This window comes from Trachurus trachurus (genome assembly GCF_905171665.1).
Source record: "Trachurus trachurus genome assembly, chromosome: 3".
Lineage (NCBI taxonomy): Eukaryota > Metazoa > Chordata > Actinopteri > Carangiformes > Carangidae > Trachurus > Trachurus trachurus.
Genome location: NC_139893.1, coordinates 6,442,247 through 6,456,872, shown reverse-complemented (window position 1 = coordinate 6,456,872; position 14,626 = coordinate 6,442,247). Strand labels below are relative to the sequence as shown.

General features: G+C 39.5%; 1 protein-coding gene across 2 annotated transcripts; it reads right to left on the bottom strand.

Annotated features, from left to right (window-relative positions):
* Positions 1-1,165: 1,165 nt before the first annotated feature.
* Positions 1,166-13,448, bottom strand: lamp1a (lysosomal associated membrane protein 1a). Of its 2 annotated transcripts, XR_014595281.1 has the most exons (10): positions 13,036-13,448; positions 8,556-8,662; positions 8,233-8,455; positions 6,758-6,919; positions 5,710-5,930; positions 4,891-5,016; positions 4,715-4,781; positions 4,465-4,632; positions 2,340-2,931; positions 1,166-2,296 (listed from the first exon to the last, which is right to left on the bottom strand). XR_014595281.1 is itself a non-coding variant. In XM_083969212.1 (9 exons), exons 1-9 carry the CDS (start codon positions 13,088-13,090, stop codon positions 2,792-2,794), a joined length of 1,269 nt encoding a protein of 422 aa, XP_083825338.1. In that variant the 5' UTR covers positions 13,091-13,448; the 3' UTR covers positions 1,166-2,791. The 2 variants fall into 2 exon arrangements, 1 of the variants encoding a protein (XP_083825338.1); XM_083969212.1 differs by having other exon boundaries at positions 1,166-2,931.
* Positions 13,449-14,626: the final 1,178 nt, after the last annotated feature.

The window sequence follows — 14,626 nt, the reverse complement described above, 5'->3', positions numbered from 1 at the left end:
TAGGAGACAGAGTTGTTTTAGAGGCAAATACGTAGCCGGAACTACATTCCAGACACGGCTGCTGGGCGGAGGGATTTCAAAAGCGCAAAGTAGTTCTGAGTATTTGCTTCATATGTCGTAATATTACATAATTATACATGATTATTTCATAGTGTGGTGAATGTGCAGGTCACAACTTGTCCACCAGAGCGTTTTGGAGTTGTTGGATTGTGTATTTGATGAGTTTGATGAGGGAAACCAGGGACCTGTATCATTCGCTGAGCAGCTCACGTCTCTGCCCTGCCGATCTCAAAACAACATGCACGGATCATTAAAGCAGAAGTAAGCGATCCGGTCATTTTGGCTAACTTCCTGTCAGCAGATGGAGTTAGCAGTCCCCGCCCTCGTCCCTACGTCACCACATTCACGCGCATCCCTTGGCTGCACACACAGAGAGGACTGCCCCTTTATGCCGTTCTCTCTCCTCATTGGATAAAGGTTGTAGGATACAAGGAAAGTTTTCTCCTCGGCTTACAGCAGAGCAGAGTGACTGACAGACCCGTGTTTTGGACCAAACACTCTATGTAAGTGATTTCTGTCGGAAGATATAACTATTTAAGACTTATATTAACACAAATATTCCACTTACTTCTGCTTTAAAGGTGACGAACCTACTGCTACGACTATAGGGATTATGGTGATAGGCAAATTTGCAAAAAAAAAAAAGTTGAACTATCCCTTTAACAACACACCCCAGAGGAAGTGGCCTACTGTATTTCATACTGTCTTCTCAATACTTGACTTGATACTCGATACCTGCTGTAGCGATCCAGGGTGAATTATGTCGATGTGATGCAGTTATTTACTAAGTGCACTACGCTGAAGCTGAAAGTTAAAGGGCTATTTCATTATTATTATTTTTCTAACAATGATGTCGTGTACAGTTTGTGTTTTCCGGCTCTGGGCCCTTTAAACTGCTGTAGCGCTGCCTGGGATCAGATTTAGTTACACTGGACAGAAATAACCGTGGTGTGCATCCCACCTGGTGCAGCAGCTCTGAGTGCACGGCCGAGTTTATCTCACACTGACTGAACTAGATTAAACTAATTATTAAAAAAAAAAAAAAAAGGTACTGTTGTTGCAGAACATACTCAAAAAAAGAAAAAGAAAAGAAGAAATGCTGTCCTTGATTTTTAACATTTTTATTAACTTTCAGTCAGATGCATAATAGAAAACGAGATCACATCATTTTCTATAAAAATAAAAGATCAAATCACTACAACAGTTCATATTGACGTTTCTTTTTTTGGGCGCAGGGGCGGCGGGGGGAGGGGAAAGCACTGGAGTAGAAGATTAACTCATGCACCTGTTCACTTTTCCTATTAAATAAACTTTAAAGTTAAAGCAGAGTCGCACTCGGCTTTAGCACCGACCCACATGTTCAGCATCAGGATCACCGGTTAGTTACAGTTACAGTTACAGTTACCTCTCTGTGCCGCCTCGGAGGAACAACATGATTGGAAAAGACACATTCAGAGCGTTCCCTTCTCGTGGATCATCTCATGCTCATGAAGCTTTAAAAAAAAAAAACAAATACTAGTGAGCATGTATAAGAATAAAACTTTGAAAATGTTTTTTTTTTCTTTCTTTTTTTACATGTGCACACGTCAGAAAAATCGTAAAAACATTTTTCGGCCAACAGCAGGAAAAAGCCACCGGAACATTTAAAAAAAAAAAGAAGAAGAAAATTGCTTTGTTTTACAGTTAATTTGAGTCTCCCTCTTAAAATTCATGTGATATTAACATCGGACACGGCCAACAACAACATAAACAGCATAAACAACAGAAGACAGCAGTTCAGGCAAATTCAACCAACCCCCTAGAACAGGGGTGTCAAACGTGCGGCCCGCGGGCCAAAACCGGCCCGACAGAGGGTCCGAAAATGACATAAGAAGACAGAAGAGGCATAATATTGTTGAAATTGCACATATTTTTTATAAAGAAATTCCAGGTTGTTCTTATGTTTTGTAAAATGAACTGTTAACATCTTAATAATGGGCCACTGTTTAATCATTTACAGGCCGTTAATTACATGATAATGTCAAGAAATAACAGTTAATTTCATAGTAATGTCGAGAAATATCGCCAAGAAATAATGATTGATTGCGTAGAAATAGCCCATTAATATCGGTTTAATTACAAGACTTGGTGCTTTCTTAAAAAATTCAAAGCATGAAAAGCATGTCTAATCTTTTGCCTTTATGAAAAACATGACAATATTATGGAATTAACTGTTATTTCTTGGCTATTTCTTGACCTTATGATGCAAATTACTTGTTCCTTCTAGGCTTTTTCTTGACATTATCACGTAATTTGCGGCCTGTAAATTAAAGGGTTACCTAATAATGCACTAAAACAAAGGGAAAAATTCAAAGTTCTTTTAATTTATAGGTTATATCATGCTGTTATTTTACCGTTTGTGGCCCCTGAACTGAAATGAGTTTGACACCCCTGCCCAAGGCCAGAACATAATAAAACAACAGTGGAGTCAAACTGCATCCGTCCTGGATAAAGCGGAGACTCGTCGTCCTCTCGTCGAGATCATCATACATACACACGATCTAAAATAAACCGAGCAGCTTTTTTTTTTTCATCATCATCATCGATCCACAGAGAGAAATGGAGGGAAATCAACGGGTGGAGGAGGAGGAGGAGGAATCCTGTAAAAACAACGAGCACTCGCCGTTCATTCACTCATTCACGCGCTACTGTAGGTAAAAGGTTCATAGTCAGTTTGAAGGTGTGGAGTGAGTTAGATGGTCTGGTATCCCGCGTGGCTCCTCTTCCTGCCTATTAGATACGCGATGAGCACGATGAGCACCAGGCCGGCCAGAGCTGCTCCCACGATGATGGGGATGAGCATCTGGTCCTGGTCCATCTGACACTCCTCCGCTGGTAGAGAGACCGAGACAGAAACCAGAGTCACATAACTGGATCATCATCACATTAGTAAAAAAAAAACGACTGATGATCCAACTGCAGCTTTAACAGATGGACCAGATTCATTCATTTAATTCTGGTGGTTTTGGAGAAGTGGCCAAAACAATCAGATGTTTTTTTTTCTGACTGACAGTAACGTTTCTGTTCCAGAGTCATAAAAATATGACAGAATAATTACATAGCCACAAAGTTGGAAATAAACACAGAAATAACAACTCTCAGTTTGACGCTTGTAGTTGCTCTGATGTCTGTACACTAAATACAGAAAGAGCTGAGAAATGAAAATCTCCAATGCAATAAGACGCCTCCAGAAGTCATTGATTAACATGTTGGATATTTAACTCTTGACAAGAATCCAGTTAAAGATTAACTATCTAAGTCCGCTCTCTTCTCCTCTGTGTTGCTAATGCTATCCCTCCTTTCAGGGTTCCTACGCAAGTATTAGAAAGTATGGGATTTGATTTTATACATTTCCAGGTCTGGAAAATTATGGAAAATGGAAACTATTGTATGGAAATATATTTACTGTATAGTGGGGAAAATAAGTATTTGATCCCCTGCTGATTTTGTAGGTTTGCTCCTCCTCAAAGAAATGGACGGCCTATAGTTTTTATGTTCAGTTATTTTAACAGAAAGAGTAAAAAAAGTATATAAATAATATCATATAAAGATTATAAATTAATTTACATTTGATCAATTGAAATAAGGGCAAAAATCAGCAGGGTTAATTATTTTGTATGCGCTGTTATACTGAGCTACAGTCTCCTGGAAATGATTTGGTGACATAATGGCATAACACATTCAGAAAAATGAAAATAATTGATTAATTGCATGATTTATTTACATGAAACACATCTATTTACTCAAATATCACAAATTATTTGATTTTCTTTTACCGAGAAGTCTGGAAAAAGTATGGACTTTGGAAATTTAAAATGTTTAGGAAGGAACCCTCTCCATGTGCATTTGTTTTTCCACAGAGGTGGATAACGTTATTTATCATCTACCATGTTACCATGTGTATGTTTGTGTAGTCTTATCTGTCATAAACAAGAGATTACAGACAGATACGACTACACAAATACACACATCGTAACATCCATATAATAATCCATCGATCCACCGACTGATTATAAAAGGCTTCCTTGAGTGCACACGACCGGGAGGAGGGTTAGCAAAAACAGCGGAGAAGTGGCCCCCAAATGGCGGCTGCCGGCTGGTAAACAGGAAGTCATTGTCAAACCCGTCAAAATTCCTTTTTTTTCCAAAACCTTTTTATTGAAGTTTTCCAATTCAGACTAAATTTAATTTTTTTTATGGAAAACCAATACTTGCATTCTCCATCTTCAACCTTTAAGGTAAAAATCCTGCATAGTTCCTCTTTAAGGACATGTATCAACACGAGGCTGGAGGCTCCTTCTCCAAACAGAGTGGAGGTCAGAGGTGAATGAACTGAAGACGACAAGCGGCTCTACTGTACCGTACCTGTGGCGAACTGACTGGTGCTGACTCCGAAGGGTTGGACCTGCAGCCTGAACGTGTTCAGAGAGAAGTCCGGCTCCACCGCCAACGTCTGCTCTGCGTTGCACATGTAGGAGCGGCCCAGCGAACTCCGCAGGTAGTTCAGAGTGAAGTTACTGGCTGAGAGAGGAGCTGCAGAGAGAACGGGGTTAGTATACGGAAAAATATTTAAAAAGGAAAAGAAATAATTAAGTTTTTTTTTCCATTTACATACCAGCCATATCGGACCAGTTAGCAAACAGAGCGATCCCACTCAGGTGATACTTGTTGCTCGTGGAGTTCTGTGGATTAGAAGAACAAGTCGATGGGTAAGTTTATTTACACACACAAACAAAAACTGATGATGGAGCTAAATTAATAAAAAAGAGAGAGAGAGACAGATGGATTTACCAGAGTGAAGGTGAAGTTGAGTGTAGTTGTTTGCACTTGGGTCAAAGACAGAGAAGCTGTGCTGCCGTCACACGATCCAGACACGATCATCTGGTTGGGATTCAGGTTCACTAAATCCTCGATGGTCTGGAAAAGTGTAAACATGTAAAAGAAGGTTGTTGTTGTTTTTTAGACATAAGACTGTTTATTAATCCCACACATGGGAAATTTGGTTGTTACAGTAGCATTGTAGCATAAATGGTAAAAAAAAAAAAAAAACATAACAAAAAAAACAAACATTTAAAATGAGAGAGAGAGACAGAGAGCCACAAGTTACAACCAAAAGCTACGACTTATTAATTGGACAATAGAGACAGTACTAAATTGACTCTAACAACTAAACAATGATAAAATAATAACAGTAATAGCGATAACCTTGCACGTCAGTAAGGTGCAAGCAAGACGAAACCAAAAAGGACATGAGAGGAGTGTATGTACATTTATACAGTATGTTTATGCATATTTTTGTATTATTCTGTGTATTTTTGTTTAACATGGTTGAATTATTTGCACTGAAGTTTGATGTCTTGTGTATTTGTGTGTACATAAGAAACTGAAGAAAAACTTAAGTGACAAAAAAAAGAGTATATACAGTCATTTACAAAAATAGAATAAAAATGATATATATATAAAGTGTTGATAGTTGTAAGGCAGAGAAGAAACTATTGCACAGAAGCGGCGGTGGATGGGAGTGTACAGGAGTAAGTAGTGCAGTTTGTACACATAATGAATGAATGAATGAATGAATGAATGTGATGTGTAATTATTTGACTCCGTCACCTTATTCTGCGACCTGGAGACGTAGGAGACGTTGAACTGCAGTCCCATCTGGGCCAGGAGGCAGAGGGAGCCGTTGCTGTTGGTGACGTTGTAGAAGCCGCGTTCAGGTGTTCCCGCAGGCGTCGGCGCAGGTGGAGCTGCTGTCGTCGTCGGAGCAACGGTGGAGGAGGTGGTGGTGGGAGGAGCCGTGGTAGTGGTCTGATCCGCCACACACACGCTTTCTGTGACAAGAGATTAAAAACTGTGAATATTCTGATTCAGAATTACTTTATTGATCCCTGGAGGGAAATTTTTGGTAACCCTTTAATTTACAGGCCCTTAAAGGGATAGTAGCATTTTTTTTTAAAGTGGGGTTGTATGATCTACAAATAGCCCCTAAGTACTTTAATTGCAGTAGAAGACTCTCTGCACTCCTCCCGTTAGCAACGCCAGCCCATAACCCTGCCCAGAGATTTACAACATACAGTGTTGTAAACAGACCCAAAGAAACGGCCTATTTTCGTGGCCTAAAAGAGGCTTTGCCTGAAAAAAAATACACAATTCCTTTGTTCGCTATAATATAATTTTTTCCAGCCCCTCAAAGTGCAGGAAAAACGCAATCAATTGTTATTTATTCTATTTTTCAACATTACTATGACATTCACAGTTGTTTCTAAGCTGTTTCTTGACATTACTCTACGATGCAATTAACTGTCTGTTAATTAAAGGGTTACCAATTTTTTTCTTCGTTACAAACTCCTAAAAGCTAAGAGAAAATCAACAAAAACTGTGATATACACAGGAGTTGAACAGGATCAACATAAATATAAGAAAAGAATAAAATAAAATAAGATAAAATAGAATAAGAATAAATAAAAATAATGATAATAATTCGTACATGTACTTGGTGTTTAGCATACTCAGTCAGTATACAGAGTTAAACAACTTGATAGCAACAGGCGGGAATAATTTCCTGTGTCGCTCTGTAGTTCAACATGGATAAATCAGTATAAATAATAAATAATCAAATATTTTAAATAGCTGAAGCCGAACCAGAGCGGTACTGTACCTGTGGGACTCAGGTCGTCTCCGGGCATGTACGCCTCCAGCCTCATGTTGGAGAACGTGACGGAGGCGTCACCGACCCTGAAGGTGGCGGCGCTCAGGCAGCGGTAGGTGGTGTTGACCGGCGCCCAGATCCCAACCGAGGCCGACACCAAAGTCACCACATCTGATTAACAAAGACACGACAGGTCAGTCACATCTTTAATAAACTGTGTGTCAGATTTAATCCTGTTAACGCTGCAGCTTCACCTGCTGAATCACAATGTCACGTTTAATTACACGGCTCAGGATTAACAGTTTTTACCAGGAGCACAGTGTCCCCCTTAACTAAAAATTTTAGGAATGCAAGCAGAAAATTTAGGAGAGCAAGCAAATATTCACATTTCCTTTTCATTCATGATCCTCACACACATTGGTCTGCCACCTGTTAATGACAGATACCAGATACTTTGAGTCTCTCCCCTTTTTATGTTTCACCAGTGTTTAAAAGACAATTTAAAAAGGCAAATTTACTGGTTGCACATGCACAAGTAGATGCACTGTCTCAAATTTTAGGGGCAGAATGCCTCCATTTAGAGGCAGTCTGGAGCCCTGTATCATGCCCCTAGTGACACAATCAGTCTCGTTAATTCCTTATTTTCTTATTATAGGGTTCAGCAGCTTTTTATTGAATCTGAATTTCCAAAATCTTTTAAATCTGACTTGTTAACATTTGTAAGTAAGTAAAGTTATAAATAACATAAGACTTTGTATTGATCCCACGAGTGGGAAATTCACTAGCAACAGTAGCAAAGAAGTACAGGATATGTAAAGAAGAAAGGAATAAAAAATATAAAGAAAGAAATCACTATGTACAAAATATATAGAAAAAAAACAAAGAGACGTACTGTTACGTATAAAATATTATTTAAATAGAAATAAAAGACTATATATATATATACACCTGTTGTTTGGTCGGAGATTTTGCATAGTGTGGGTGGGAATAAAAAACAAGTAACTGTACTGTTTCTATGAATGACAAGGTAAAAATACACAAGGATAAATTGGAGAACAGAGGAGAACAAAACATGAATAAATACACCTGGGTGAGGTGATGGAGACAGTGGTTTGTGCAAAAGGTGCAAAGTGGAAACTACAACTGTGATTGTCTGTTCACTGGTGGTCGTTGCTTTAATTAATTAACAATAATTCAGCTTTATGAGGATGTTAATTACTGAGAGAAAGTAATTCTCTCAGTAATCAGTGCATGTTTTTTCATGCACTGATCAATTTTGAGATTTTTGGCTATTTTTCTTCCTTAACATGTATTCTTTCATAAAAGTCAAACAAAATGGTAGAAAATCCAAATTAAGGTGGTTATTTTACATCATTTTGTCTCTTTTGTTGGTAGATTTCTCCTAAATTTGCCAAAAGTTAGCTGCTCTCCTGCGTCTGTAACGTGATAATTGTTAATTTGTTAGTGAGTTAGTTAGTTCTGACCGGAGCTGTTGGACTCGGGGAAGGTGGCGGTGTCGCTGAGGTTGTACTGCAGCGTCAGGTTGGCCACGCTGTACAGACTCCCGTTGGTGGAGAAGCTGAGGCCCAGAGCGTGGCCCGGTCCGAACACCGCCACCAGCCACGGCGAGCTGCTGCCGTCGGCGCCGCAGGAGCTGCTGCCTGGGTCGACGGCGGCCGAGTCGGGCAGAGGGACCTGCACCGTCCTCTGAGGAGAGACAGAGAGAGAAAGAGAGGTGGTGAAGAGCTGCAGCAGTGGAGAGAAACATGACTCAGTTGTTGTTGTTGTTGTAGTTGGATGTACGGACCTCGCTGCTGGACGTGTTGTACGTGATGGAGAGCGACGCAGAGAGCTCGGCCTTGATGCAGGTGGCGTTTCCCTCCTTCACCTCAAGCGTGACGGCCTGGATACGACCTGCCAGGACATAAACATGATCATTAGAACAGAAGAACAGAATAATTAACGTAACGTAAACTCACACAAGCTGAAGATAAACAGGAAAAATAAAAAAATTTCAGTTGTTTCTCAACAAACACAAATCACACCAAGCTCAGTTCCCTTACAAGACAAAACATCAAGTATCCCGCCAGAAATCTTGAAGTTACTTTTGACGCTCAGGTGAAAAATGTTGCTTTTTTCAACAACAACAAAAAATAAAATCTAAAATCTATCTCCTGCTGTTTTCCATAATGTCATCCATGCATTTCCTTTTCATTTTCTCCCGCCTTAACTACTGAAACTCACTCTGTGTTGGCGTCAGTCAGATCTCCCTCCACTGACTCCAGCTCATACAGCATTATAAACACATTACACCTGTTATTTGTCAACTCACACTGGCTGCCTGTTTCCTTCTGTGTTGATTTTTAAATTCTCCTTTTTTCTCCCTTTTAAAACAATCTTGTTCCCAATTATATCAAGGACTCTGATCTGATCTCAGCACTATTATTACTAGTATATTGAATAATCACTGTGGTGCTGGTACTTGTTGGGGGAACAATATTTCATTTTGTATGTAAAAATGACAAATAAAAATTCTTGTAATCTAATAATTAACCCCCTGTGTGCCGGGGCGCTCAGTGAATGGAGCTCTACTAGTCACTTTAAGGTCCCGACTCCTGATTCCTGACCGAGGGCAACCGGGCCTTTGCTGTTGAACTATAACTGTTTTCCTATTGAAACAAGAGAAACAAATTCATTAGTATCTTTTAAAACTTTTCTTAAAACCTCCTTAAAAAAAAAATCTTTGTTAAAGTTTGGTGTGTGTTTATTCTCCTGTTTTATGATCCCTGTTGTCTTTGTTTGCTTTTCTTTTTCTTGTTAAGCCCTTAAGAAAAGTGCTACATAAATAAAGTTTATTATTATCATTATTATATAACATGGTAATTACACTGAAGTGATAATTGTGTTCCATAATTCACAACTCTACCTGACAATGGCGATCTTACTAATAGAGGTCAGTTTGCTCTTTAATACACTGAGATAACTGCACCACACTGCTTCCGGGACCTAGTCTTATATATTATATTACTATTATATCACCTTCTATTTGTGATGTGGGTGGAGAACAGTGAATAAATGAGCACAGATGATAATAACAAGTTGATGATTGCACCACAGCCAGTGTCACATTGCAGTCGACCAGCAGAGGTCTCCAGACGGCCGGCGGTGACCCGACTCCTCCTGTGACTCTCAACTAAATGTGGCTGCGATGCACAGAATGACTAAGTGGTATTTAGCAACTCAGCCAACCTGGCAACTTTCACACTTGCATTGTGAGCTATTAATACCTTTATTCCCTGGAAACCGCCAACTCACTGTTGTGTGTCCATGTGTGTGTGTTAGAAAGCGGCTGCACACATGTTGTTTAACCCCACAACTCAGATCCCTAAAATAATAAATAAATAAAATAAAAAACTGTCCTCTCCCATTTTATAACACTGTGATGCAACACAGGAGTTTCACCAGTGGCTTCACACTTCACTTCTCACATGTGGCTGCAGGACTTTTCCTCTGTGGTCGACTTCCCATCAGCTCAGGCTTCCTACTTCTGTTTAAATAAATACAATTTAAACTATGTCCAAGTGGGAAAAGTAAATATTCTGTCCACAAGCCACAAAATAAAAAATATTGATACACTAAAATGTCACAATATTTAATGATGTGAGCCTCAAACCGACGGTGGTTCCTTTGTTCAGGCTGCACAAAATCAAAAAGTAGGATGGAAACTATGATGTAGATGAGGTTGATTTCTGATTTCTTTGTGCAATAATTTGTGTTCTTACTGTATAAACCAAACCACAGTGTAGTACAGTAGCTCCTTTTTGTGTACAAACTGCACACCATGCTGCTGTTGTATACACCCACATCTGTGCAATAGTGTCATATGCCTTACTGTGTATATAATCTTTATTCTTTCTTGTAAATAACTGTGGTTATGGTACATAAATATATTTTTCTTTCTATATTTGCATATTTGTCTACTTTTTTTTTATCTTGTATGTTTCAAATGCTACTTTAAACCAAGGAAACCAAATTTCCCATATGTGGCATTAATAAACAGTCTTATGTCTTACTTATTACATCCCAGTATATTGCATTCACCTTTCAGGATGTGTATTGTATCACCAGCTTCTTGCCGATACTCAGCCCCACACCAGCTATATTGTATTGATACAAGAGTCAATGACATGATGCAATGTCAAGTGGTGTAACCAGTATTCTTTCATAAAAATCTGACTAAATACAGGAAAATAAGTCTGAGCTCAAATGTGGAAGATGTGTAATTCACTTTTACAATGCAACAATACGTTTCTTCACAAATTTTAAACCTTTATTTGTCACCGACCCCCCCCCAAAAAAAGGATTAATGAAATAAAAAAAGAGTAACAGTGACAGTAACTGGTTCCCTCATTTAGCCTTTAGCTTGTGGGTGGTGTCAGGTCTCCACCGTGTTACTGGTTTCCATTTCACAGCCAACATGCAGCTGAACTCTTCCCTCTGTCTCCGTCCTTTCACTTCCCTCATCTTCGTCTTTCTACATTAAAACACACAAACACACAAACTGCGTTTCAGTCTCTCTCTCAGTCACATACACACATGCACACACACTCTCACCATCTCCCTGCTGCCTGGCTCAAAGCTGACCCCGGCGTGACCTCTCGATTCACCCGGTAAACACACGGCAGCACAGACTTTACACAACACTGCAATCTGATCGGTGAGGTAACGTAGCTGTGTACAAAGTAAAAAAGCCACAGATAAAAAAAACAACAACAACAGAGAGAGACCCAAACTGACCACACACACCAATCTGTTTATATACTATTTTATATTAAAACAACTATACTTGAACTCCTCTAACCAACTAAATCTGTGTTGGCGTGTTTCCCCGTGTCAGCAGCCTGGACGATCTAACTGCTCATAAATCAGCCCCGTCAGTCCGTCGGCCCCCGACACACAAAGCCATCACAGTCACATGAACCTCTCCAATGACACAACAACAATGAGGCCGATCTGCTGGTGCACAACATTAACAAAACCTGGGCATTATATCAGAGGAGAATAGAGTAGAATAGGACTTGAAGACAATTGACCTTTGGACTTTGATTTAGTTCTTTTGATAAGAAACTTCAGCACCAGGTCAAACATGGAGAGACATTTCCTCTTATAGAAAAGCCAAACCATATTTTAACAGTGTTTTTTTTTATTATTATTATTATCTATGCCTGAAACTTATGATGGCTGAAAATTGTGAAAAATCTTCTGATCAACTTCAAAATGAGAAGCTGAAATCAAAAGTTGTGACGTGCTTTGCTTTCCTTAAAAAATGACTCACAGTCACAACAATTCACAGATTGCAAAAGTAGTACCGGTAGTTGCTACAGTGGTGGAGGAAGTATTCAGATCCTAAAATAGTCATATTGAAAGTAGGTTGCTGGCTGCAGACACACAACCTTTGTGTCACTGTTAATCTAACATATTACTGATCATTCAATCATATATAAGCAACATTAGCTAATTTATATAGACTGTAATTCATTATAGACCACAAAACTTGTTTTCTATCCAACAGCTAATAGTCCAAATTTATGTAAATAATCATTGGGGAAGTTTGGACCATAATCATGAATGACTCAAACTATTTCTCAATTGATTTTCTGTCATATGTTGAGTGTTTTAGGTACAATAGCATTTCATATGTTTAGTTAATAAAAGGAACTAGTCAGTATTTAGTAGTAAATCGTCTCATAATAATCTGAAACTGTCTCTGGTCCATTGACACAAACAGGAAATGTGTGTCAACAAGAGTCTGTGGGAGTTTTGATTTTGTCCTCATTCACATTAATCTGATATTTCCTCCACTAATCATCCGGTTAATCGATTATTAAAGCCATTAAATGTCATTAGTTACACTCTGGTTGCCAATCAATCATAGCTCTGTCGAACGTTAACGTTACTGTGCGATTGATTAGGTTACTAACGTTACCGTTACCGTAGTAACTTGTTCGGTCAACGGCTGTTTTTCCAACTGACCGCTGATTTTGTCGTCACTCATATTAATGTTAATCTAATAGTTCCTCCACTAATCGTTAATCGATCATTAAAAATGTAATAGGTGACACTGTGGTCGCCAAATATCAATCATAAATCGAACGACTGTGCGATTGATCATCACTAAATTACTTGTTAATCTCGGTCAACGGCTGTTTTATGTTTTTATTTTTCCACCGGCCGTTGTTCGGTCCAACGGTCGCTTTAACCATCAGAAATAACAGTCATTCACTTACCTATAACGGCAAACAAGAACACGGCCAAAGCCCTGGAGAGTAACAACATCTTCATCCTTCGGCCGTGAACGCACCACAGGACCAGCGGAGCTCACTTTGCTGTTGTTGTTGCCGTTGTCCGTTGGTGGTGGTGCGGCCGCAGGTGCGTCGTTGGTCCGTCCGTCGGTCGCTACTCGCTCGGTGCGTCGCACTTGACTCACTCGACCTGTCGCGGCTGTTGTTAGCTAAAACCGCTAACTTACTGTTGTGGTTTACGTTTCTGTGCTGTTGTCCGGAGATAAAACAAGATTAACCCCGGTGTTCACGCAGCATGTCCCGGTGAGGAGAAGAAGGAGGAGAGTAAACAGCTCGGTGCTACCGCCGCAGTTCAGTACAGTGTCGGTCAGAGTCAGAGCCACAGTGGAGTGAGTGAATAAGCCATAACTCGTCATGTGAACGGGAGCATTTAGAGCAGCAGCTCCCCGGTCACGTGAGACCCTCCACCCGCCACATCCCTCCTCCTCCCCCCGGCCTCCCTCCGCTCTGAGTCTGTATCTGCTCCGTATTAACAACTATGTCACCATGAGATAACAGAAAACACCATTTTGTCCTATTGCATCTAAGTTGTCGCTGTTAAATTTTATTTTTTGTAAAATTTTATTTTTACATTACACACTTATAACTGTGTGTTTGTGTGTGTAATGTAGGTGAGCTGATGTCAACAAGGTGTAAAGAGTAAAAAGTTTCGGCTCGGTGTGAAAAAAATAGTGCACTTCCAGGAATAATAGTACAAATACAACGAATTCTCATTAATTAATCAAAAAATAATTATTACAACTACTTTTTTCCCCTTCACGTATATAACTTTACATAGCTAAAATAGCTGTATGCAAGGTAACAAACCCATGGAGAGTGAGAGTGCACCTGAACGCAACATTCCTGAGATAACTTGAAATGTGAGTTAATTTTTTTTATCTATTTTCTTTTCTTTTACTTTTATTTGCTCTTGCTTTTAACTGTTTTTATTCTGTTTTATGCTTCTCTTTTTTAATGTTTTGTCTTTATGTAAAGCACATTGAGTTGCCTTGGTATGAAATGCGCTATATAAATAAAGATGCCTTGCCTTGCCTTAAAGATGTTATATGTTAAACACAAGTTGTGTTGCATGAGAAAAGTGAGATCTCAAGCACTTCATATAGTTTTTTTTTTTGTATGGAGAGGAAGCATGTGAGAGTTTGCGCACAACCACCCACCCACACACACACTGTGCTGCTGTGCTGTGCTGTGCAGGCTGCAAAGTGCATGTGTTCTGGGTAAGTCAGCTGACGCCTTCATCAATTCACGAGGGCGTGTAAAACCCTCGAAGGAACGCAGCAGAAAGCTTTAATGCTCCTGTCCAGGACTTATCAGGACCCTGCCACATTCCTGCTGCATACTTCAGCCACGCTTTTTAACAAAAGACATGAAGTTTCCTTTATACTATCCAAGTTAAATGTTTAACATCTTATTTCTTAATCTTTCTCACACACACACACAGTCAAGCTGTACTTTCCCTGGTGAGTGTAAGAGTGAAAATAACAAGAAATGCTTCATTTTCAGTTCTATCATTAAG